This window comes from Aythya marila (assembly GCF_965140915.1).
Source record: "Aythya marila genome assembly, chromosome: 3".
Lineage (NCBI taxonomy): Eukaryota > Metazoa > Chordata > Aves > Anseriformes > Anatidae > Aythya > Aythya marila.
The window spans coordinates 117,392,966-117,418,422 of record NC_139044.1 but is presented as its reverse complement, the minus strand read 5'-3'; the positions used below and the strand labels follow the sequence as shown (position 1 = coordinate 117,418,422).

At 41.7% G+C, this 25,457-nt stretch overlaps 1 protein-coding gene across 5 annotated transcripts in view; it reads right to left on the bottom strand.

Moving 5' to 3' along the window:
- KIF13B (kinesin family member 13B) overlaps positions 1–25,457 on the bottom strand; it is a 120,296-nt gene that overhangs the window by 61,455 nt on the left and 33,384 nt on the right. For 3 of the 5 annotated variants that reach the window (XM_082756469.1, XM_082756471.1, XM_082756473.1), the window contains exons 3-11: positions 14,511–14,526; positions 12,432–12,492; positions 10,826–10,918; positions 9,924–10,104; positions 9,427–9,514; positions 7,881–8,015; positions 5,752–5,864; positions 5,213–5,324; positions 999–1,211 (exon numbers count right to left, since the gene is read on the bottom strand). In XM_082756469.1, the coding sequence (XP_082612595.1) occupies positions 999–1,211; positions 5,213–5,324; positions 5,752–5,864; positions 7,881–8,015; positions 9,427–9,514; positions 9,924–10,104; positions 10,826–10,918; positions 12,432–12,492; positions 14,511–14,526 (1,012 nt within the window). The remainder of the gene's footprint in view (positions 1–998; positions 1,212–5,212; positions 5,325–5,751; positions 5,865–7,880; positions 8,016–9,426; positions 9,515–9,923; positions 10,105–10,825; positions 10,919–12,431; positions 12,493–14,510; positions 14,527–25,457) is intronic. The other 2 variants (XM_082756470.1, XM_082756472.1) reach the window with 1 other exon arrangement.

The window sequence follows — 25,457 nt, the reverse complement described above, 5'->3', positions numbered from 1 at the left end:
TTTTTTTTTTTTGGTTTAGCTTAATAGCAAGCTAAAAGCATTTTTCCATGCTCTTTGTCAATGCCATTCAGATGACAACTGGGGTGGGATTTCAATACTTAGGAAAGGAAATATTTATTACCTCATATTTAGGAAACACCACTTCATTGCTTTGGACAGCTGCCATTATTTTGGCATTAATGCTCGCAAATGAAACGAACAGGGAGTACTTGAATCTCTCAGAGAACTGAGAAGTCCACAGTTTGTATTTTAGAGGAAATGCTAGGTATTAGGTAACTTGAGATACCTTAAAGAAACTTTCACTTACTGGATACTTAGCATATTAGGTAGCTCAAATGAGAACAGTCCAAAATTCATTAGTCATTTGTACTGTCACAGCCAGCACTCCCTGCAACCCTCAAGAGGCAAATACTGTGCAATTCAGAAAAAAAATGTGATTACAACATCCAGATTATATCACCATTGCTCTGCCACATTTGAGAACAGAACTCAGAATTACTCTAATTCTTGGCCTTCATCTAATGTTTAGTCCATGCTGCCTTCACAATTTTATTGAAGTTTATTGTTTAACACCTGTAGGAGTTTCAATGTAGAACTGTTAAAGCTTGTAAACAAGTAAGCATTATTTAACCAAACTCACATTTGCAGGATGTAGCCACATCAAATTCTTAAAATCCATGGTCAAAGCTCTACCTATAAACCACACAATCTGAAAACTCCATCCCTATTCCTCCCTTCATGGCCTCTTTCTTCCGATCTGTAGCCCACAAGAAAAACATAATCGCTTAATGGTGTGTTCAAAGGGAACCTCATATCTCAAGTTATTACCCATGTTTCAACACGGACCTAAAGAAAACTGGAATGCAGTGATATAAAGGGATTTCTTGTAGATATCACGCAGTAGCTTCCTGCGGCACTTGTTTTCAAGAGCCAAGTAAGAGATTTCTGCCAGTGGGGTCTACATGACTTGCTAGCTAGCCCAAGGCTAAAATTCATACCTCTGCTTTTGTGAGCTGCTCTCGCAGCTTCTCCACTTCCTCCCGGAGCTCCCGTATGATGCGGGCGTTGGGATCTTCGTTCACCACAGCGTGGTTCACGATGTTCTTGGCCCGGTCCGCGTACCGAAGCGTTGAGAGGGTCTCATCGTAGTTGTCTGCTGCTGGGCTTACCGTTGCGACCATGGCAGTCTTGCTGTTGCCACCAAGGCTATCCTGGAAAGTGGTAGAGGTAACGAAGTTAAAACAAAAGGTTTCTTTGGTTTTATCCTGTCAATGAACTTACACAACAAATGATAATTAAGGGTTGGAAATAGATGGGGGGAAAAAAGTAACAGCAATGTCTTTGTCAGAGCTCCTCAGTTCAAAACTAATATTTTAAGCCCTATAAATCAAGCAAAGTTGTTATTTTCAGTTGTCCTTTTTTCTCCATTTTTCCTTTTTTTTTTTTTTTTGTTAGCACATTTAGGAAAAGTCATTCTTGGCTTCAGAATCACAGGAATGAACACAGTCCCTGCTTTGTGCTTTATGGTGCTTAGTAAGGGTTTGAAAGGCTTACTTCCACGTTTCTGCTGAGGTTTTTAAACTAGAAACACAGGCACATCAGCACTGGACTTCTCAGATACCAAAAAATAATGTAGTTGATTTAATTTTTAGAAACGTTTCAGAATGGGGTGCTTCCCTGCCCCCCCACTTACCCAGCTCACAAATCTACGCTGAGTTATGTAAGAAATTGCCCTTTTGGAATCTGTTTGACAGAAGAAGGGCGTGAAACCACATTCCTGCAAAGCAATGTGTTGGGGGGTGGGGGAAAAGAAGGAAGAATTCCATCTTTGTATTGATCGCAAAATTATGTTTTACAATTTTAGCCAGCCCAAAAAATAAAATATTTTGTTTTAAGTTTGCAGCAGAACTGTTCTTCCCTCTCCCCCCTCCTTTTTGTACCCAATATCCCTTTCGGAGAAGAACCACACTATTAACTTTCATCTTCAATAACCCATGAAATCTGGGTCACGCATTGCCATTAGAGCAATCTGACTACATTAGCGTAACCATTTCAATCACAAAGCAAACACACAGCTTTTCCTAGCAATCATTAAAACGCCCCTTTAAGTATTTCATTAAGACTCTCTCTCTCTTTTTTCTTCTTTTTTTTTTACTGCATGATGCCTAAAACTAATTTGACAGCGGTTGGCCACACCGACTGCTGCTGCTTCGCTGCTGTCCTGGCAGCACTCTGCTCTCTCTGCTCATGCAAGGGGCTGTCAGCTTTTTGGGTAGGGAATATAAATCCATTTGCCTAGTGTGCTATGCTAGCATGGCCAGGACTCACAGGTAACAGTATTTATAGAGGTCATGCAGAAAGAGCTGCCTTCTGGCTGCTCCCTGCATTTTTTGCATGAGGATCAGATGTTATTTACTTCAATAAATGCATGGCTTGGGAGGATCCGCTCTGTAACACAAATGTTTTTTTTTCTAAAGCATCTACTGAAAACTTTTAAAAAGCCTAACAAGAGCCCGTGACTCAGTCTGTGAGGATTCTGTCTCTACAGAAGCCAGGACTTTTCTTCAATCCATCAACAGCTCCTAAAAATTAGAGGTGGCATCCTGCAACTGCAATCCCTGCTCTGCGTCAAAAGATGAAGTTATCGCTGAGCTGGCCAGGTACTCTGCCTCCAGATAACAGCCTGCACTTTGGGAACCTCCATCCACTGCACTAATTAGCTCCAAACCAGGATTAATTCACCATCTGAATCGCAGCTCCACTATGCAGGCAGCTGAGAGTGCTGTTACAGTGATACACCGCAATTCACAATGCACCCATTATAACTTGGGGAAAGTTCCTCTTGTATCGTGGCTTTTCAAGCCCAGTGCCAGGCTGGCTGATAAAGTTCTGCATAAAACCTTTGTGCTGCTTTCACTGGTTTCTTTAACGTTAAGCAAGAAGGCAGACAAACAGCAAACCAGTTTCTCGTTAGTGAAGACAGCATCTGCAAATTACCCTGGAAAGGCTGACCTTGCATGCCTTAAAAACAGAGACAGAATGGAAATAAATAAATTTAGTTCTTTCTAAAGGTAAGCTATCCCCCTCTTCAGCATCAAGATCACCGTGACAACAATGTAAAATGCAAAGTTTAGAAATTATATTTTTAAGAGCAGCCATCAGTAAAATATGCAGGGCTTCTGAGCAAAATGGGAAAACAAGAGGCTCACGCCAATTCAATTCCATAAAGCTAAGAGCTTACAGAGCTGATAAGCTATTTTGCTTCCCACACCTAACATGATGCCACTCTTCAAGCCTCTTCTTGCAATAATACTTTTTGACCTGGTACTTCTGTCTAGAGATCCTCAACAAAACTGAACATGAAGTGTTAGCTCTTGAGGTCTCCCGAACTCCACTCGTTTTTCAGATTTGGGGAGAGACTCTGTATGTGTTAGAACACAGTTACTCCACTTTGGCAACATAATTAAAAGTTGAATGCTATTAAAAAGAAAGAAAAAAAAAAAGATAGCCCACCATCTCATAGCTTCTACTAAATAAAGTCACTTTAAACTAATAAATCCCTCCTTTGATCTTTAATTAAGAATTGTTAAAATTTCGCCTTTCAAAATAAGGAGTCTCTTCAACGAGCTTGTTTGTTAAAAATAAAAAAAATAAATCCAAAAGCCCCAAATCTTTTGTTTGTCCTTAATATAGCTGGGTGTTAAAAACACAAAGAAGCTTTGCCTGAAAAGCGGTGGGACAAAAGTGCGCCTCTGTTTGTGAGCTACAGCCTGTGCTGTGCACGGCCATCGTGCCTACAATGCCCCAGACAGGTGCTAAACAGCAATCTGGGTCTGCTCGCTGGATTTGTTTAGAAATGGAACAGCATAACTAATTTCAACAATAACGCTAGGGACGCGTTAGAAAAGTTTCCACTTCTGCTCGCCCAGATTATTACAGCGTTGGGCTCCTGGAGTGCACTGAAGAAAGCTGGACGATGATGTTCACATCTTTGCAGAGAGCCAAAAGCACGTGTTTAATTAGATATTTCTTTAAAAAAAAACGTAAAACATGTACACACACAAATGTATAAAGTCAAAATATTCATAGGCAAAATTATATTTAAGCACTAATAAAGTCTTAGGGCAAGAAACTCCATGAAATGAGATTTATTTTACTGTAGAAGAGAATACACACTATTTCTGTTAAAACACCTGATTTTTGGACAGCCCTTGGCTGTACTGTTTGATGTCTTGTATGTGATGATTACACTGGGGAGAACACATAAATCATTTCATAGTAGTAACGCTAAAAGGTTCATGAAGTTGGGAAGCACAGCAAAGTATTCAAGAAGAAAAAATTCTGGCCAGATCACCTACGTAGTCAGAAAACAGAACAAGGCAACTGGTACCAAAAATCAATTTCTTGTCAGATTATATCTTTCTACTAACAAATATCTTAATTGTTCCTTCGTAACAATAAATCAGTACACAAGGAGCAGAAGGAAACTTGCTAAGAATGTAGGAAGTGGGAAGAGCAATAACAATATGAGTTTGCCTTTTAATTTGACACATATAAGACTCATATTGAACAAGTCTGTTTTTCATTTAGACCTTACAGATCTTAGTTCAAGGGTCATCACCATAAAGGCTCTTTTTTTTCTTACTGAGAATATCAGTCCTACACAGAACAGAAATTGATTTAACTGTACATGTCAGATGAATATGATGCACAAACTCTTCTGACCTGTTCCTTAGACTGTAGCTGGGATAATGTTCTGCCATTACACTCTGCTGACAAAAGCAGAGTATATTAGCAAATATATTAGACAATTAGGAAAAAGCTAATAGTCTTAATCAAAATCTTCAAAGCCAACCATGCCAGTATGTAAAATTCAGTTACATGTGGTAATAACAAAATTAAATCAGCCCCAAGGTTCTGTGTGAAGCTGTATCTAAACTGACCCAGAAAAGATAATGTTTTGTGTTTTTTCTTTTTTTTAAAAAAAGTCCTTATTCTTTATGCCATTGCAGGTCAGCAGAAGACAAAGAACATATTTAGTCTGTGGAGATACTACTGGCTTCCTGCCAGCTAATTTTCCAAAGACAAGTATGGTTAACATAAAAAACAGAAAATGAGGCAAAAGACTCAGTTTATTTCACTGAATGGGACTCTTCTCTCCTTTTCCTCCCTTTTATTTCTCTTTTAAAAACCAAAAGATCAGACTACTTACTTTAAGTAACCAAGTAAGCACAGAGTCACGATAAGGAACAAATTTGTTCTTGTTCTTGCCAGCAGCCTGATCTGCCAGGGCAGAAATAACCAAACCGAGAGTTGTGAGGGATCTGCACCAAGAACACAAGCAGCCATTAACAAATGTAAATAGTCATAGGTCACATGCATATTTAGACAACCACTTTCTCTCCAGAAATGAGCTCTGATGAAAAAGCTCCTAGTACAGTTTCAATCATTCTGTCATCACAGAATCTCTACTGCTCATTTCCAACCCATGTTTTCAGCCTTAATAATCACATCACCCCAATGCAATTATGTGTTAGTTGCAGGAGCACAAGTACAGAAATGCCAACCACGTTAAACAGGCAGGGATCTCATTCAAATGGCTGAGTTCTGAATGTCAGAAGGAACAGCAGAGAGAGGGGAAGAAGAAAACTGGCTATAAAAGCTTAGATTGTTTTTATCCTATTTTAGTAGTATTTATCAGTTGTGATTGCACTGATGAAGAAAGGGAAAGAAACAATCACTCAGTCTTACTTGTTAATGTTGCTTCCTTCTTTCAGCCTGTCTCCTGCAGCACCAGTCTTGGTTGCTCTTTCACTACCTGCTAAGTCGACCAGGCTCAGCTTGCCCACCTTCTCACCTGACGTCTGCAGAAGGAACCAGAGAAGAGCTATTGTTAGTTCATCACTTAAACTGAGTTACATAGCTTCACATATTTTCAAAAAAAATAATCAAGCTGCTTTTCTTGGTGTAGACTTGAACAGTATTCTGCATTAACTCATGAGCTGCTGCTCCAGAAACAACAGGAGGATTTCAATTGAAATCAGACACGCTATCTTCAAGACATTCTAGAAATCTCCAGAGGAGCAGAACATGGGGCACATTACTCAAATGTTCAAGCAGTAACAAATGCAGAGGGAATACAAGCTAAAGAGTCACATAAAAAGACACGGGGCCTACAGTCTCTGCCTTTATAATCTTGAAAACAGCTTAAAAATCTCAAATTCTATACCATGTTTCATCTCTTTTTTTTTTTCTTTTTTTTTTTCCAGCAAGTAGGATTGAACATGACAAGAAGCATGCTGTAATTTATGAAAATGACTGCAATCACAGAAGCCTCCTAGATCCTTAACAGCTTCTGAGAAAGAAATCCAAGCTATGTGGGTATTTCAATCCCGTAACACAGATTTTGTAATAAATCCCCATTATTCCTCGTAAATCTTGCTAATTATCTCACTTGACCCAAAATGACATTCTGAAACACTCCATAAATTTCCTATGTCAATATGCAGTTGAAGAGCTAGCACTGCCTTTGAGGACAGCTTGGTTACATCATGCTTTTCTGCAGCATCGACGACTGAAGTGCCTCTGTATCACCGTTGCAAAGTGCTACACTCCCCTAAACGAACAGGATGATTTTAGAATCAATATGCTTTCAAAAACATTAAGCCTCTCAAAATACTGTGTGATCATCAGGCCATTCCGAAATGGTCATTTCCAGGACTGAAAGGACCAAGGAGACAGGAAACCAGAGGAATCTATTCCAGAAACTCAGACAGCGGTCACTGCCCGATTACAGAAAAGACAAACAATCAGAATTACCACCCTGCATCCAGGCTGACCACAAAAAGTTAAGTATGCAGTACAGCCACAGGAAAAACAGAACGACAAATTCTGGCAAGCCAAGGAATTCAGCATAGTTTGACTGTTGATTTGAAGTGCAAATGGGAAGAAAATTCCAAATAGGAAACCAAGAAAATCATCTGGGTAAGAAGATTCGTGGAGACTGAAACATGAGAAGAGGAAAAAATACTAATGCTAATTATGCTTTACAATTAATTCAATAATTAGACACATGCAAGCCTTATATTTGCTCCAGGAACACCGAAAATTTCTTCAAGGCTTTGGAGACTTTAATTGTCTGAGCATAAGCTTAGAACTTTTGGTATCAGAGATCTATTTCAATTTTGGTTTATCACCATTTTCTGCGAGGGATTAAATAATATTAACATAGAAAATCACACCCCCTCCAAGGAAAATTTATATATAAGAAAATGTAGAGAAAAATACTTCCACAGTTAAATATCTTCTTAACATTTAGTGTACATAAAAATATTAAATGAATGTGGCACAATGCAAAAAATGATCAAAAGTTTTGGTTTGTGAAGTTGATTGTTTACATGCATTTACATGAAATACACCTCTGAAGGAGATTACCAGATGTACATTCAGATGTTCTTCATGTAATTCAATCTTCCTTCTAAATATTATGTCTCTACTTTCTCCTCCAAGTCTGTACTACAAATTGTTGCTTAAAAATAAGTTTCTTTAGTTCAGATTCTAGGATTAGGAGATGCTTCCTCCGCCCTCCAGCAGGTCTGCTGCAAGTCTGGACCTGCATTTTTGCTTTCCATTTCAAAAAACACATTTCACTTACCTACTAAAATTTATTTCCCCACTTTTGTGCATATGAGCATTATGACAAGGACTCTGCTAGACAAGGTCACAGCCAACCTGGTCCAGTGCTAGCAGTGCGCACAGCAGGGCACTGTAGCAAAAGACCTCTTGAGGCCCCCAGCATTTCTTGGAGTCTATGAAATAAATTAAAGCAAGAAGCACACATGCAAGCTTAACATTTGGACTGTGTAACTTGTTTTACTTACCCCTGATTGCACATCATAGAGCGTGTGGGTGAGGATGATCTTGAAGACTGCATGGGACCGACTGCTCTCCTCATTCATGTTGGTTGCAGCCACTGTGCGAGATTTGTTGCCCTCAGACATCAAAGACTCGATGTCCTAGATACAATTTTCACAGCCATAAGCATATCTGCACTATCATTTTCAATTATCTACCAAAACAATCTCATTTTGTTAAAATACAGCAATGTTTCCCACCAAGTTTCACTGCTCATTCACAGAGTGTGAGAACGAAATATTGTGATATTCCCTTCATAGCCTAGAAATTAAATAATATTGTTATGTGCCCATTCATCCATGACCTATGACTGGCTATTAAATTATCAACAAAACTAACGCACCTGGCTGCACATAAAAAATACCTGAAAGCAAAGAAAAACCTGAGGAAACAGCAGTTTATGTTTGAGCACTGCAACGTTTTAGTCTCAGGTGTCAAACATAATTCTCGAAAAGTGTAATACTGACACCAGGCTTGTTTTATATCACAGAAACGTCGTGGAACAGGTTGTTACGTTCCTCTTACACACAAAAAAAAAAGCTGTAAAAGCTTATAAAACCTTCTGGTATGTTGTGGTACTTGAGAGACAGGCAGCTCCCCTGCTTCAGTGTTTTACAGCAATCCTGTAAAACAGTTAAAACTTCAGAGCCCTGGGCTCGGATTTTATTTACTCATCGAGCTGGATCGTGCTAAAGAAAACCAAAACCAATTAAACAGAAGCACACCACAGACCGCTCTGACTCTGCACGCTGAATTATGCAAAGCTGCTGGGCAACGTACAACAGAAATGCATGCAACGTGTCTTTTATTAACAGAAACCACCAGAGATGGAGAGATAAATACATGGAGAGACTAGGAAAGGAAGGACTCCACTGTTAATGTTCTGCTAAAGATGACAGCATCCTTGCCCATATTTACTAATTTTTCTCACAGTACATCAATACTGCTTAAAAATTAGAGCATTCTGCAAGTAAATATATATAAATATCCATATATATATATATGCATGCTATCTAGTTGACTGTAGTACTCCCCAATAAGCAAGTTTCAGGCAATGTTGTCAAGTATTTGTCTTGTAGACAAGCATTTGTTTATATTTCCAGAGTGCCTGTGTGCTACTTGTAGGTGAAATTACCAGGCAATAGCAAGACAGCCAAAAAGTGACAAGGCGAGGTACTGAAAGCCTGTCTCTGCTAAGTGCTAGTTCTGTAATTAATTGCTGAATGCTGCTTCTCGTGGATGCAGGGTAGACTCAGCTATGTTTGGGAGGAAAGCTGCTTCATTAAATAGTTGAATGACTGTCAGAGTTAGTAAATAGCAAAGGATGAAGATGAGTTTCTGCTGTTAACTCTGTTTTCCCCAGTGATCACAATACAACACTCATACAGCTCTCTTGCTCGAAAATCCAAGTTACTGCCACAGCAATTAGGAGTAGGTTAATAACGCTGTCCTGCTTTCAGGATCCTACTGTATAGGGTGTCAACACAAGCCCTTCATAAAACTGATCCTTACCTTGTAGCTAGCAACAGCTAGTTTGGATAGCCCATCTACGTAAGGCCCATAAACACTGTGTTCTCTAACTTTTAATGACTGACGGCTTCTGGTTGGGGGAAAAAAAAAGTTATTTATAAGCACGTGACTGATGTAAGACAATATTTACAGAAAATCAATTTCTCACTGACATATCTCAGACATGATGGTTTTACAGCTACCATAATAAAGCACAGAGCAAAGACCACAACGCAAACTGAAAAGCTGTATGTCCACATGTGCCATGCTGACAGACGTTTTTGTCACTTCATAAAAGCTGGCATTAGGGTGAATTTACTCCAAGCTTTCAGTCTTATCAATTTACTTTGATTTAAAATAAAAGGACACTGAAAAATCAGATGGAAAAAAAATCCTAAGCATCCCAAATGTCTTAGAAGGGATCCACTATGGCAAATTGGTATGTGGAAAGAGAGGATACAGCAACATATTATGGTGCTGTTCACAGGCACATTACTTACCCTTTGGGGTCAAGAAGATCCCTGACTTTTTCATTGTATATCTCCATGTAGGATACTTCTACTTTGAAACTCTGCTCTTCATTTTCCTCTTTCTGCGCTCTTTCAAAGAGTCCACTGCAAAGTCTGGGGATTAATCCAGGCTGGTCAGCAGTACCCATCATTGTATATGATTTTCCTGATCCTGTGTGATTGAACTGATAATTAGTGGACATGCAACAATTTTATTTTATTTTATTTTATTTTATTTTATTTTATTTTATTTTATTTTATTTTATTTTATTGTGAGGAACATGGAAAAGAAATGGAGAAGCAAAGAAAAAAAATGACATTTCAGAGAAAGATATTTGTACAGTTTTGTATTTTAATGCAACCATTAAAATACAATTAAAATTAATTAAATTACCATTTAGCTAAAAACTATTCAATTAAAAGGAAAAGGAAAACAAGAAATCTAGTTAAACTGAAAGAGAAGACTATCAGACAGATACTCCTACTGTAGTAAACAACCCACTAACACCCAAATACCTGCCAGAACAAGAAAAATCTGTTGCACAACCATACTCATTTTTGCATATTAAATTTAAAATGATGATTAAAGATTATTCTAACTGCAGGGGCAGAAAATACAAGTGGTGCTCTGAACTCAAGGACATTCCAAAGATGACAATCAGAAGCGTGAGAAATAAGGGTAGCCAGCAACAGACAAAATCTCATTTCTTACCCTGTTCACCTCGTATCTAATGTTACAAAACATCATTTCTTTTGTTTGCACAACCTGAAAATGCTGGTTGCAAGGCATTTGCCCTGAAACAATGTCACAACAGCGAGGGAAGGAGTCTCTGGTCAGGACATCAACGCCTTTTGTGTCAGTGCTGGTTTTGCTTACATTCTGGAGGACTTACCAGTTTGCCCATAGGCAAAGATGCAAGCATTATAGCCTTCAAAGGCATTCTGAAGAATATTCTCTCCAAGGCACTTGAAAACAACATCTTGACCTAAGAAATAAAACATGCAAGCTAATTTAACAAAGGAGAGAGTGGGTTTTTTCATGATCTGGATTCTTCAATAATTACGTAAAAGCAAACACTTAGGATTTTCTGGCTGTTCTTGCTTAACTAAATCACCCAGCATCCAGTACCCACTCCCTTTACAGGAGCATGGACATCGATTAATAGTTGTGCTCCAAATTTCTACCAGCATAAAAATCAGAGTCTGTGATTATCATGCATCCACACACATGCACTTACAGCAACGTGCTACCACCGGTGCTCGTACTCAAGTTTTAGCAGCACAAAATCTACCACCAGCTGCAGAATTTCACCCGCTGGTGAATGACAGCACTTCAAAATATACTCAACCCATACATTTTAACAACTGTCATTTAGTTTTAATTGAGGGCTGTTGGTCGAGCACTAAATAATTTCACTGTATATGCACAAGATATTTAGTAATTCCATGAAATTTGTGCAGAGAAGGAACCACATCTATATGGAAGACGTACATATTAGCAAAATATAGAGTATATCACTTCTTTTTGCAATTGAACTAAATCTATATGCACATTTTTTGGCTCATTTTCCAAGTGGAGGAAGAGATGCTAACTATATTTCAGTGTTATTTATTTAAATCAATCCTGTATTTTCAGAATTTATGAGCAATTAAAATCTGAACAAGACCTGATGGAATTACATGGACTGACAAATCCCTTCTCCAATACATTAACATTCCTGAAAGATTTTCTTTTCTCTCATTAAGTCCATAACTTTACTTTCAGGTTGACTCAAGACTTTCTCAAGTCCTCACTAGATTTCTATTCATTAGTTATCTGTTACGGAATTTAAAAGATTCATATGCTTGTAGATTTTATTGATTTTTCTTTTAAATGCATGGAAACAAGCTTAAATGAATCCAATTTTTAAAAGTATGAAAAAAACAAAAAGATAACAAAATGGTAAGTTAATAAATTTCAGATTTTACCACATTTGCCAAAATATGTCCAGAACACACAAAAATATATATTATATATAAGATGTATATAATATGTATAATAAATATAATATATATAAAATAATATATTCACCTTTTTTAATACTCCATTTACTAAGTTCTAATATTATGTCAACCCCCCCATCCGCACTGGCAAACAGGAAGGTATATTTTAGCAATATTCCTCTACTCCTGGAAAGGAACGGATTTGATGTTTTCCAAGTGATGTCCTTGGATCAGTATTTTAACTATAGATGTAAATATGAGTAACCCATTATTGTGATGGATTTCTCAATTTCCTGCACTGCAGATGGGCAGCATTGCCTACTGCTACCCTAACCCTCGTCTTTAGAAAAGAAAAACAGGAATGATTTAAGGTTTTCCTTTTTCTTTTGACAATGAGCAGCCGTACAGGGGAAAGATCCTCCATGCCATATGGTGTGTGCCCTTTAGCAAATACTGCGTTATAATTAGATCGTTTGTTCTTGGAGACAACACGCACAAAGCTCCAGTAAATATTACCTGCATATTTTTCCTTGACGGATTCATCCATGGACCAAAAGCAGTGATCGTAAGCAAACACCTGCAGAAAAATAAGCAGGAGGGCATCTTGTAAAAACCACTGCCACGTCAAACACGTTATCCCAATTGCGACAGCGCTGCGTTATGTTGGCTAACAGCATGCTTTTTGGGGCCATTCTGATATACAATACACATTCCTGCAGAATTATTTATTTCTTATGGGTTCAATACCTAAACCCAAACACCTTATCTTCCTATACGCAACCCTGTTCCTTGGTTTTATTCAATTTTTGCTTTTATTTCTTCATTCCTATTGTGTGAATCCTGTTCAACGCTCTCCAACAGCTGCCCATGCGATGAGCCTGTGGATGTCAAGGAGCTCTCCTCATCGTCCTTTAAAAACCCATCCCCGCGATTCATTTTTCACAAGACTTTCTATTTTGCAAACTGACAGATGTCCCCTGGCTGTTTCTGCCTACCACCCCCACGCTTCTTGTCTGCATAAATTAAAACCATGCTGTAGGGCAGGAACCTCTCTCCATACAAGCCAAGCAGAAGCAGCCATCACCAGTCTTGTAAAGAACAATATGGAGCAAATGAGGTTTATCACTAGGAGAGCGATGCTGTAGCCTTTTTAAACAGAAAAGTGTTGGTTTTGTGGCGAATCCCTTTAAAGGCTGGCAGGCACCTTCCATCATCTCAGCTGACCTCCAGTAGGGCAGTGCCTGCTCCGGCCCCTCAGGCTGCAAAAGGAGATGTTTGCAAAGCATCTCCCCTGGCTATGTATTTGCAAGGAAACAAACAAACAAATAAATAAAGATCTGGGTAACAGCTGATCTATATTCCCACGGGCAAAACTGACTCTGTAGGATATAGGAAAAGGGAAGTGCCATGGGCTGCTCCTTCACTGCTTATTTCTCATCGAAGTTTAATTAAGGTTGCTCCTTCCCCTTTAGACGTTCCAGTGTCTCATATCCACCTTGTGACCCTTATCCCATTATTTCTGAAGATTTCATTTTTATCCATTAGCCCATTTCCACATTTACTTTTGGCGAAGGCTGTGATTAGTATGCTAAAGGCATTAACTGTGAACAAACATCTGCATAGGTAAATCACACCTAACACTTTTTATTTAGTACAGCTTGTAGGAACAAAATACGTTGTATCACATCCACATTAATAATAGGAGGAAAACCCTACAGAGAAATACTGAGCCTGTAGCAAATGAACTCAGTTATGCCGTTCCCTAATGGATTGTGTCATGGAATATGAAAAATCATTTAAGGACTCACAGAGCAATAAAGAAAATCTTCCTCAAGTATTTATACCAACTAAAATAGTTGGAAAAATTATACGAGAGTTGAAAATGTGTACTAGCAGCGCAGCCAAACTTACTGCTTACATTTATGGAAATGTTTAATATAGCAAAACCCTTTGAATTTAAACAACTTATCTTCAGAAATACATTGCCTTTTTTTTTTTTTAAAAAAAACGTACAATAATATCTCATCATCAAGAGATGAAAGGGTTTACTTTACAGCCTCTAGTTGTGGAAATAGCAGCTGGTGTATTTAAAGTTAAGGGTTTTTTTTTGTACTTTGAATTTATTAGACAATTAGCCATATTGTTACAACGTCCCAAGACTTCAGAGCGTTTAACCAAACATCATTGGATCTACGACCACATCAATAAAGCTGGCTCCTGATACGCCAGGCTAAAGATTGGTATCTGCACACCAAATACAAAGTCATGGGATCGTAAGCTGCAACAACAAACTGAGTTTGCTCTAACGCAAATACCAGAAAAGGCTTTAAAAAACCCACAGACAACAAGCAGTCTCCCATTCCCGGCCTGTAATGCCGAGCATGTATGTTCTCATTTGTTCCTGTGACTCATTTTTTTTGGCAGAGGCTTTACAGGGCTCTTCTGCAGCAAGGAAATGCTTCGAGTTTCTTACTCAACAGCTGATCAACTGCAGAGCTGTGTTTTGAAATGCTTTTAATATCTGGCTAACCCACGGCCAGCTGAAGGAAAGGACAATTTTCAGTCACCGAGGGACGGTGCAGGAACGGCCCTTACCTTTGGCTGGGTCCTGCTGCTCCCAGAAGCATCGCCAGCACGAAGGATGTGGTACAGCACGGGGCAAGAAAGAGAAAAGAAAACCAAAGATAGTTAGCTACAATCATTTCAGCTTAATTACTCTACCATTAATACCTCGTCTTTGGAACATCATTTAAAAAGTTCAATCCAACAGTAGGACTGGAGATGCTGCTCTGAGCAAGCTGATTTTAACCTCAGAACCTCTCTCCCCCTCATGCTGCTGCCATCTCTTCCTCATTCTCTCATAATTTAATTTCTTGTGACACCTCTCTCTATAGTTTTGTTTTAAAAACTCTTTTAAAAGTACCCAAGCAATACAAAAAACCTCCAAAAACACCTGCACAGGAGGTATTCAAGAGACAATTTCAGAGTCCAGCTGTTGAACGTGCCCACCTTGGCTTCTCACAGCTGCTGGGACAGCCCAGCAAAGAGGTGTCTTCTTAAAAGAACGAGCGGAAAATAGCAATCCCTTTACCCTGTTATGGGCATAATTTAAAACTTCCCAGCACAGCTCAGTAAGTACTGGAGTTAAAACAAGAAAAACCTTTAAAACAAGAGCCCAGCACCAGCCCATGCACCTTGGACATGGAAAGCGGCAGCAGGTCATGCAGCATCCTCCCATACAGAAGGCTGGAGAAATCCAGCATTCAAGTGAGCAGCTGCAACAGGACGGCTTTTCCTCTCACCACCTGGCTGTGTTTGACCAAAACCTCTCCCTTGGTCCCTGCAATGTGTTCAGCACAGGGTCTTGATAGTCTCTGATGCTCCTAGCAAGGTCATGGACAGGGAGCGACCGAGGGGCTGCCTTCACCAGGGCTTCGGTTCAGGTACAGGAGGCACCAACAAGCCAGGAGATTTGCTCCCTTAATGGCTTGGAGTACTTTAAGAGATGCAAGAGCGCTATTTTGGCTCTCCAGCCTCTGAAATGCCAGCGGAGTGCTTTCCTGAGAACGGCTAAGAGGCTTGTAGGGGTGCTCTGGTTTATGAGGAAGGTTTGCTCCTATTCCTACAGGAAGACCACTCACCTTAAAAAGCAAAGCAAGCCAGGATTTGGAGCGTGAGTTTTGGACACAGAGACATTACCCTGCCCGTAATTCAGCAAGCAATCCTGATCATTTCCCCAGCCCCGTTCCAAGGCAGGATTACACGACGCACTTGACCTTTCCAGCCCTCGATCCAGCACGTACTATTGAGCATTTGGATTAAAGCGGCAATAGGGATATCATCTCCAAAGTCCTATCCCATCTGCAGCTTTAAGAGGATGGATTATACTAGGCTATGTAAATCATCAAGCTTAGTTTAGACTAAAAGTCTTAATGTGTCTCATTTTCTAAAGAACGGCACATACACACAGAACCGTGTCTCGCAGCCCCACTTACCCAAACAGACACGAAAGGGAGCCCTACATCAAAGGAATACAGCGTATGGCATGTAGGATTCAGCACGCTACCTAGAGCTGTACCAGGCTCTGTGCACTTTGGGCTGAAAAGAAAATAAATCTGACAAACGCCTCCCTAAGGAGAGCAGTGAGTGCCCACGATGTGCCGCAGCATCGCGCCGTGCACAGCCCCATCACCCCGCAGCTGTGGCAGCCAGGCTCGGGAACCCAGGAAAAAATTTTAAGCCTAAATGGAAATCCTACAGAAAAGAAATGGACAGGAGGAAGCAGCCCCTGAGCAGCCAGCAAGCCACGAACACCCCCTGCAAGCACTGGGTGTTCAGAGGATGCTCCTTGCCCTCTATGCAGTTGATGTTAGCCAAAAAAAAATCACACACACACAAAAAAATCATCCCATTGGATTCCAATAACGACAGCCTGTAACGAATCGTGAACTGAATCGTGAATTATCTTGGTGATCTTCAGGCAGTTTGCTGATCATGGGGCATTTCCACCACCGCTGCCCCCAGCTCAGAGGTGGGGGACAAAATTGCTGCTGCTCCCTGGCTGAGCACCAAAACTGCCATCAACAGCATCCAAAAGCTCCCGGAGAGGAGGGGAAAGCTCCTCTTCTGGCCACTGAAGGCTGTCACTAAGATGTTTTCAGCATCACATTTACACTTGAATCCAGAGTGACGGATTTGCCTTAGCCAGCCAACGCATCTTGGGTTCCTGCAATACCAGACTATTGCATATTAAACAGGAGAAAGCACAGAATCTCCAATAATTAAAATCATACATTCAGGAAGAATAAAACACTCTGTTCAGCCCTCGTTATTAGTGCTATTCCAATAGTCTCTTAAATCACTTTTTTGCTCTTGCTTTCCATGTTCAAGAGAAGGAAGGTGGAGTGACGTTAACTACATCTGAGTTTTTGCAAATCTAGCAGGGAAAACAGCACAGCAAACGAGGTGAAACATTCCTGGGGAGAGGCAAGGACAGCTCAGACCTCATCTTTCTCTTCAGCTTGGAAATAGCAGCCAGCTGGCACATCAGCACATGCCCTACATCAGTCACAGTACATTTCTGCCTAAATCAGGACTGGGCGGATGGGGTAAATGGGAGGAGAAATGTGGGGGATGATGGCAAGTCAGAAAGGTGGGTGAAGGAGTACAGGGGCTGTAGGACATTATCTGACCAGGAAATAATTAATTTTTATTTTTTCCCCCTGAAAAAAAAGATATTTCCTATGCCAGTAGCAACTGTGGCATCCGAACTATACACTGATGATATCGCTCACTGGCACGAGGCTAAGCTGGATTTATGGAGCTGCCACAACATTTGAACATTTTCATAAGCTTCTGGAAAAAATAAAGAAATTTCAGGTTAAAAGAAAAAGGGAGAGGGAACAATTTCACCAATAACCATGAATTAGGGAAGTCCCCAAAAAGACACAGAAATTTTTATTGCTTTCCACTTGCAATCTTCCATAACCATGGCAAAAATAAGCAGATCAGCTTCCAACATAACTGGGGTTGTTTTAGGCCTTTCAGCAAAAACTGCTCAGCACAGGCTCCAGAAAGTAGCTGAAGACACAACTAGAAAAACATACTGATGGGGAAAAAACCACTTGGAGCTTAACAGCAGAAAGGTTTTGGCATCTCCCAACAGCCACGATGCACGACTGCATCCCTAGCTGTGCTCCTGAGGAGCTGCCAAGCCTGGTTTGCCTTAAATCAATCTGTATTCACAGCTTATTTCAAGTAAATCTGGCACTGTGTGTCACAGTGACTTATCCTCTCCACAATTTGACTCCACTTTATAGCAAGCTTATTGTTTTTAAGATTTGTATGGATCCCAATAGCTCCAGTTTTGAGACTTCTTAAGCCTAGCACCAGGCGATTTGTCTGTACCACGTTTAGGGCCTCCATCATGGCACAGCGATGGGGACTCCCCACACAAACCTGGAGGAGAAATTCTCTGTTTTAACTTAATTTCTGTGTTTCCCTCTTGGTTGGTGGGAGCAGCAGCACAGCAGGACCCAGAGGTGGTCTCAGCATCGAGTCCCACTTGTCCTGTGGCTATAGGATGAGTGCCAGATGAGCTCCAGAGGTCCCCTGAGGTGCCTCCCAACATCCGCCATTTTGTGATTCGGGGATATTTTATTAACAATTTGCACATGTCACAGCTAAAAGTAGTGCAGTAACTCACTCATTCACCTGCCATGAGCTTTCTCACTGAGACTCATATCCTCACCTCTGGAAATTAAAAAAAACAGCAGGGGAAAGATGCTTGGGAAACACAAATATCCATATTATTTACTAATCCAACATAGGCCTTGTTTGAAGAGCAAAGGGTTAAAAGTTAATGGTTTTCATGGACCAAAGGGTTTTTCAAGAAGCCTCATCCTCCAAACAAGACTTCTGAATCTTGATTGAGTCTTTTTGAGTCTTTTTTACAGCTCTCCCCTGAGCTGTATCTCTGAGGGTAAATACCGGGCGTGGATGGAGCTGAATCCCACAAGGAGCTGTGCGTTGCTCACACTGTCCCAGCATCAGATCTGTCTGTAAAGGGAGGCAGGATTTAACAAATGTTTTTGCAGTTTTATATTTTGGAATAGCCAGGCTGATGATTTTCAAGTTTACCATCTCCACAAGGCAGCAAATACATCCTCCATTGTCCTACAGGAGCTTCCTAGCGTGCGGAGGCTGATAAGGTGCAGGAATTATCGAGGAGCTCTAGCAGAGTCCCGAGGCAGACAACTTCAGGCACACCAGATAAGGAGGCAGGCACAAAAAGATATCAGGAAGATCTTGCATTTGTTTGAAGCTTGGGAGCCTGGCTATCTTTCAGTTGCAGATCCTCGAAATGTGGCATTTCTTTTCTATCTGATCCACAACGAGTTGGTTTTGAAGAGCCAGCAGTTGGTTAGGAAAGACACTGCAGCGTTAAGGGGTCTGCTGCTTAAACCTGAGCTGCAGAATTTCTTTCCTGACTTAAAAGCAAAATAAAATTGAGTAGCATAATTAAATTTATTGTCTAGCGGCGAGGTAGCTGAAAGGCAGCGGTAATGACAACTGATAAGAAAAAGTAGAATTAATTGAGAAGTTTTCTTCTCTTTCCACACATCTCACAAATACAACTTGCAACACTTTTTGCTGCTACACAGAGTGAGGAAATGCCTCCTAAATCAAGTCCTGATCACTTCAGGCTTCTTCGCATTGCAGTACTTCGCAATCCATTTTCCCAGAGTGTCTCAGAAGATGAAGTGCTTCAGGTCTTTGGCTTTAACAGCCTATAAATATTCTTCCCCCCTTTCTACACATAGACCAAGGGGGATTAAAACGCTGTGTCCCACTAGACTGCTCCAATTTCTAGATGATACCCTCCAATTAATCCTATTGTACGGAGTTTCAATTGGATGTCCATACCGATACTGACCTCTTTGGCTGAAAACCATGCTTTTTTTTTTTTTTTTTTTAGAGAGAGCAGAAATAGTCCCTTCAAAGCAAAATCCCCAAACACGTCAAAAGAAAATGTGAAAGAGCACGCACAGTTCAGAGCTTAAACTCTTGTGGCTGAAAGGAACAAAAGGAATCAGTGTTACTTCCAAAATTCCTCCGGTGCCGCACGGCATTCCAGGCATAGCTGGCAGTTTCTACCGACAAACCTCATTTTTGCCAGCTCACCCAAAAAAAAAAAAAAGGCCTGAAAGACAAGAACTAGGGCAGAACGGCAGCTCTGTGGGTTTGGGGTATTTTCCAGTCGGAGCGAAGTTTCCTGCATTGTCCCGGCCACGTTCCAGCGGTGCGCGCATCCCATAAAGCCGTGTTATGACAAGGGGATTACAACTCGGTCCTCCTGTTTGTAAACACTTGGATGTCAGGATGCTATTGTGCTCTGGAGAATGTTTGGTGCACATCCAGTACCCAGACTTTCAATTACCATTGTGCATTGGACTATTTTTTAATGAAGCCTGCTGCAGCTAGAGTTTTATAACTGCTGGAGGGGGGGAGGGTGGGAAGAAACCTCTCGTGGTTTGGCAGCATTTTATCTCCCCCGATGGATTTCCAGATGGGAACACCAAGCTCCCAGGTCTAGGATGTGGTGAAAAACCCTTCCTGCCTCTAGGCCGGCTGCACAAATTGCTTAAATCCCAGGGAAGCAGCCCAGGAGCTGTGCGATGAGCTCCCAAAGAGGCAGACAGCTCGGGGGGGGGGGCGTACTTACATGTGTCCAGCATTGCATGCATGAAAATCTTCTGGATTTCATCAGAGCTGCCCCAAACACTGCAGCACCCAGCAGCTGGCTCTGTGCTTTCTTCCTCCCTCGAAAACCAGAAATCCCTTTTGGCTGGGACATTAGAACCTAACAGCTAATTATTTCTTTTTTTTTTTTCCTCTCCTTACTCGATTATTGCCTAAAAGCATCCATGTGCAGAGCTTCTCATTCGACTGTGAAGGTGTTTTTTTGTTTCTAAATGCATTTTACTTCCCAAACGGATGATTCTCAGCCTGTCCCTTTCACTTTCCCTGCACCACAAGCTCTCATTTCTAAGCAGATCCAAGCCTTCCAGCTCAAAGCTTTGCTCACACTGCTAGCCCTAATTCCTGTCAATGTCCAGAATTAACCTGAAATGAATGCAGAAACAGGGTCATGAAGTCCTGATGTCAGAACAGCACCATTCTGGGGTATTTTTTTTTTATTTTTTATTTTTTTTTGTGAGCGAGTTGACAATTCACCATGCAGGAAATGCTGCAAAAACTGTCAGATTTTAAGGTATCCACCTCTAAATTGTAGGTTTTTCCTTGAAGAAGTACAAGGAACACATTTCGCTTGGGTGGTGGGTGGGATTTGCAAGAGCTCATGGAGACAACCAGGAATGTTTGAATTCGTATCAACAATTTATTCAACTCTGAAGTCAAATACACCAAGAATACTCAAAAAGGAGAAAAAGACTTTAAACACAAAGAGCATTTTCACCATAAATTTAACACAGAGCATCTTGAGGCCTTCCCAGCATCACACAGCCATGCCATATGTCTCCACCTCGTATTTCTGACCTCACTGTGGGTGTTCACTACAGCCCACCAGGGCAGAGTACCCAGCATTGGTTTTCCTGGGAAAAACCTTTCAAAGCAACTTTTTCTGCATCCGTTTTCAGTCACCTGGAGCATTTTGGAAAGTTTTGCCTCTCTTCTCACTGGAAAATTACCTCAAGGCCTACCACAGCTCCTTGATGCAAGACGGTTTTTCTTACTGACTCAGCAAAAGGGTGAAAGTTGGGAGCAAACCACTGTGATGCCTGTACCACCGAGAGACAAAAACTGCATGGGACAGCCCTCCCAGGGCCCTCCCTGCCCTTGTGCACTGCTGGAGAAGCGTCAATGCCTTTTCCTTTGGAAAGAAAAACTTGATGACATCCACAGACGTTTCTATGGAGAGTCTATGGGTAGCTGGGAGAAGAAAAAGGTGGGAAAGAGGGACAGAGACAGGACCACAAACATGCACTTCCCTTATCATTTGCCAAAAATAATAAAAAATAATAATAATCTACATGTATACCTCTCAAACCAGAAAGAGCAAAAAAAGAACAGCCCATAATAAAGAGCATGAGCCACGCAGGCACCAAGCCTCCAGAGCAGCCGAGCAGCTCTCCCCCCTCACCATCGCTGCAAGTTGCAGAAATTACTACAAGGACTCTTCAACTCAGAGGAACAGATGCAGATCCAGAGCATCCCTAACATTTTGGTCATGTTTGCTGTTTCTTTTAAATGTTCACCAAATCCCTCTAAACACAGTGCACAGAAGAGGTGTCTACTCTATGGTTAAGTGCAGCTGAGTGCTTGCTAATTCTGTATCTCCTCTTTCCACTGAATTACCTCGGACACGAATAAATTCCATGTTCTAATACCTCTGATTACACATTTTCTGCTGTGAAGTCTACATCCCAAAATAACGTAGTCAGCTATCTCATGATTGCCCATGTAGTTCATATTAGATAGCCACAAAGACTGCAGCTGAGGAGACACCTTCCAGCTTGGTGGGCTAAGCAGCAAGTCAAACTGCCTCTGTCAACTTGTCTTCCGCTTCCAAAAATTTACCTTCTCGTCTTCAAATAACATCTTCCTGAAGGGGATGCCTATCTGAGGAGGCAAGCAGACAACATCTGGAAGAGCTGCAGCTCAACAGAGAAAATTGTTGTGGCTGTGTTTTGCGAAGAACTCAACGTCAACGGTGTGCTGGCTGAACACCCAAGGTGTTTACATGTATGAGGTTGGGAATTTCATTGGATATACTATCCAGTTTCTGAACCTCCGTGCAGTTTCAACATCACCGGGTGTTTGGGTGTTCAAGAGCACGTGCTCTGGACCATGCACAGTGCCCAAGTTTATACCTCGGAGCCCTTTTCGGTGCCTCCAGAACTAGGCAGCTGCTCTGCAAAGAGTTATTGTCAGCTGGCAAGTCTATGCACGGCGTATTTTGGATCCAGCTCCACGTTCGGGGAGTCAAGCAATATTTAAAACTACACGCACACTGGAAATCACAAATGATGTTGATCTATTTGCATAGGGGAGGAAGGTAAGGGCTGCAGGCAGAAAGGTTTGGTTATTAGCGTAAGAGATATTTGTCTTGCTTCCACGGTTCAGTAACTGCCTGAATTTCCTTATTTCAGCACGTACACATTTCACGATGGTAGCGATAGGGAAGAGGTTGTTGCACAACCTCTACGTGCTATCGGCCCACTGATGCCCAAGGAGCCTGGGAGGTAAGAGAACAGCACGGGGTGTCTGAACCACTCTATAAAACGCAGCCTGAGCACAGCAGCTTGTCAACACACTGTCATCTCAACAACAGCACTTCAAGAAAGTCTTTGTGTATTAGGAGCTTCAAACATTTCTTATAGTAAAATTAGCATTCGTATCTTTCAAAAAAAAAAAAAAAAAAGTTAGACTATATTCCGCTCTCCCCAAGAGCACAGACTACACACCTCCCCTCTGACCACCACCCTTACAGCAGTGTCTATATTCCTCTGACCCGTTTTGGCCAACTCTATTCACTGATAACAGAATGATAATAGAGCAGGCAGCCATCAATGCCCACTCTGACAATTGCCAGATGCCGAACATCAACAGAAACATGAAATATTTGGCATACACTGATACACTATTTCTCGTTCATGAGGATTTTGAACCTTTTTACCCAGTACTTTTTCTATACAAATTCACTCAAACAGCTCAGCAGCAGCAAATACAGTGTTAACAAAAGATGTTGAGAAAGGCTTGCTTTCCTCATCTATCCATAAAGATGGATAAAAGGAGGAATAATTTTCCGTTGACGTTATTCCAAACTATAACATGCTTTCAGGACTGCAACCCGACTACTAGAATACCTGGCATGAGTAAATAAATTTATCTGTTTTTTTTTTGGTAAAATTTTTGCATCGAGATGCTTTTCTGCCTGCCATGGAAAAGAAATCCTCATCCTCAGCGCAGCATTCAAACCCAGTGGGTGGCATCCCTGCCCATGGCAGGGGGCAGAATGGGATGAGCTTTAAGGTAGGTCCCTTCCAACCCGAGCTGCTCCAGGGCTTGGAAATCAGCTGCTCTTTTCCCAGCACGTGGGTGGGAGGTCTTTGGGGAGAATAAGCTGTAATTGACCTGCTTGCTGAAAATCAAAGGGAAAATCCGGCTGATTATGAAAATTAGAGGCAAGCCTTCCCCATGACAGCTCAGCTCCCATGTCCCATATATGCCTTGCTAATGGCTCCGGACTGCTGGAAGAAAATGTCATAGTGCTCCAGGCAAACACTTAATTCTCTTAAACCCAGAGCTGCACAAAAGCTTATAGCATAAAGAACTTGTTTTGAAAACAGCAAAAAAAAGAGTCTTTGGAGTGAAAAGGGGAGACGGAGCCCCGGAGGTTACAGGGTGAAGCCTTGCGGGCTCGCGATGTGTATGGTGCGGACAAGGGGCAGATGAATGCACAGCCCCAAGGTGCTGCAGCCCTTAGCAGGGCTAAAACTCTGCCCGTGTACTTAGCATTTCCATTTCCTTCCCTTTGCAGAATTTCTTCAGCATTTGGGGGGAGAAGCCCAAACTATTTCTGTCTGAGTGCTACCAGTTCGCCGTAGCATCTCCCCGTGCCCTTAAATTTCCTAAATTCAGCTTTTGTCCGATCGAGGAAATGACTTATCTGCTTTGTCTATTCTTCTCCCTCCCACCCCAGCAAATCTGTGGCCATTTTTAAGGGTAGGAAATATTTGGTGAACTCTTCTTGACTCATCACACCGCGTAACTATTCCAAAGCACTGCAGTTCTCTCATGCCCACTGCATGCCAGCTGAAAGCTCTCCTTTGGGGAGCCAGATAATCCTGGAGTGTTTAATGGGGAAGGTTGTTTTAAATAATCTTTTATTCTGTACTTCTTCTTCCAACCATCTTTATTTATATTATTAAAAAAAAAAATCTTTCACTAAACACTTGCACCAGCACCCATCACCTTCAAAACCACATACGGCAGTTGCTTGAGGGCTTGAATGCTATTTTTGGTAATTTATTGGTGCTGAAAAGATAAAGAAATCAGTAACACGGATTAGCAAAGATGCACGACTAGTGGTACCGACTGCAGAAGCCACAACGTAGATAAGGTAAAAGCATCTGGCCACAAATTAATTCAGAAATTACCTAGCTGGAAGAGGCATTGTAGCTGAGGTTGGTAAGGCTACATAGACACGTTTTGGCTGACAAAATATCCTTCCAGAGAGCATCGCCTGCAGCGCTGTAGGGAGCAATCATGGATTAAGTTATCACTTCGCAGATTTGGCAAGGGTTCAGGTACTCAGCAAGGTGAAACACGCACCGTGAGCCACCAGTTATCCCTTTTACCCAAATAAATGGTGTCAGACTGAATCCCCGCCGGGTGTTTTCCTACCAGCCGGCCTCCTGGGCGCTGGACTCCGGCCAACAGCCTGTGGGCTCTCAGCTTTGGGGCTGTCCCGCTGCAAGGGGAGGAAAAAGCTCCCCTGGGGTGGGGACACCACTCCCAGTGCCCTGAGCAGGCACTGAGATGGTGCCAACATCAGCCCTGTGATCTGGCATCAGCTTGCAATACGTGAAATAATGCCTGAATATGGGACACACGATGAGAAGTGACCCAGAGGCACTGCCCGCGGATTTTCAGCAAAGCTCTCATCTCTTAGGGCCACAAAGATGATACGGGGCCTGGGGCATCTCCCCTGTGAGGAAAGGCTGAGAGACCTGGGGCTGGTCAGCCTGGAGAAGAGAAGACTGAGAGGGGATCTCATCAGTATTTATAAGTAACTGAAGTGTGGGAGACAGAGGGATTTGGCCATCCTCTTTTCAGTGTTTGTGGGGACAGGACAAGGGGCTACGGCCACTAAATGGAGCCCAGGCAGTTCCGCACCAACATGTGAAAGAACTTCTTCACGGTGAGGGTGCCGGAGCACTGGGACAGGCTGCCCAGGGAGGTTGTGGGGTCTCTTCTGGAGATATTCAAGGCCCGTCTGGACGCCTCCCCAGGCAGCCT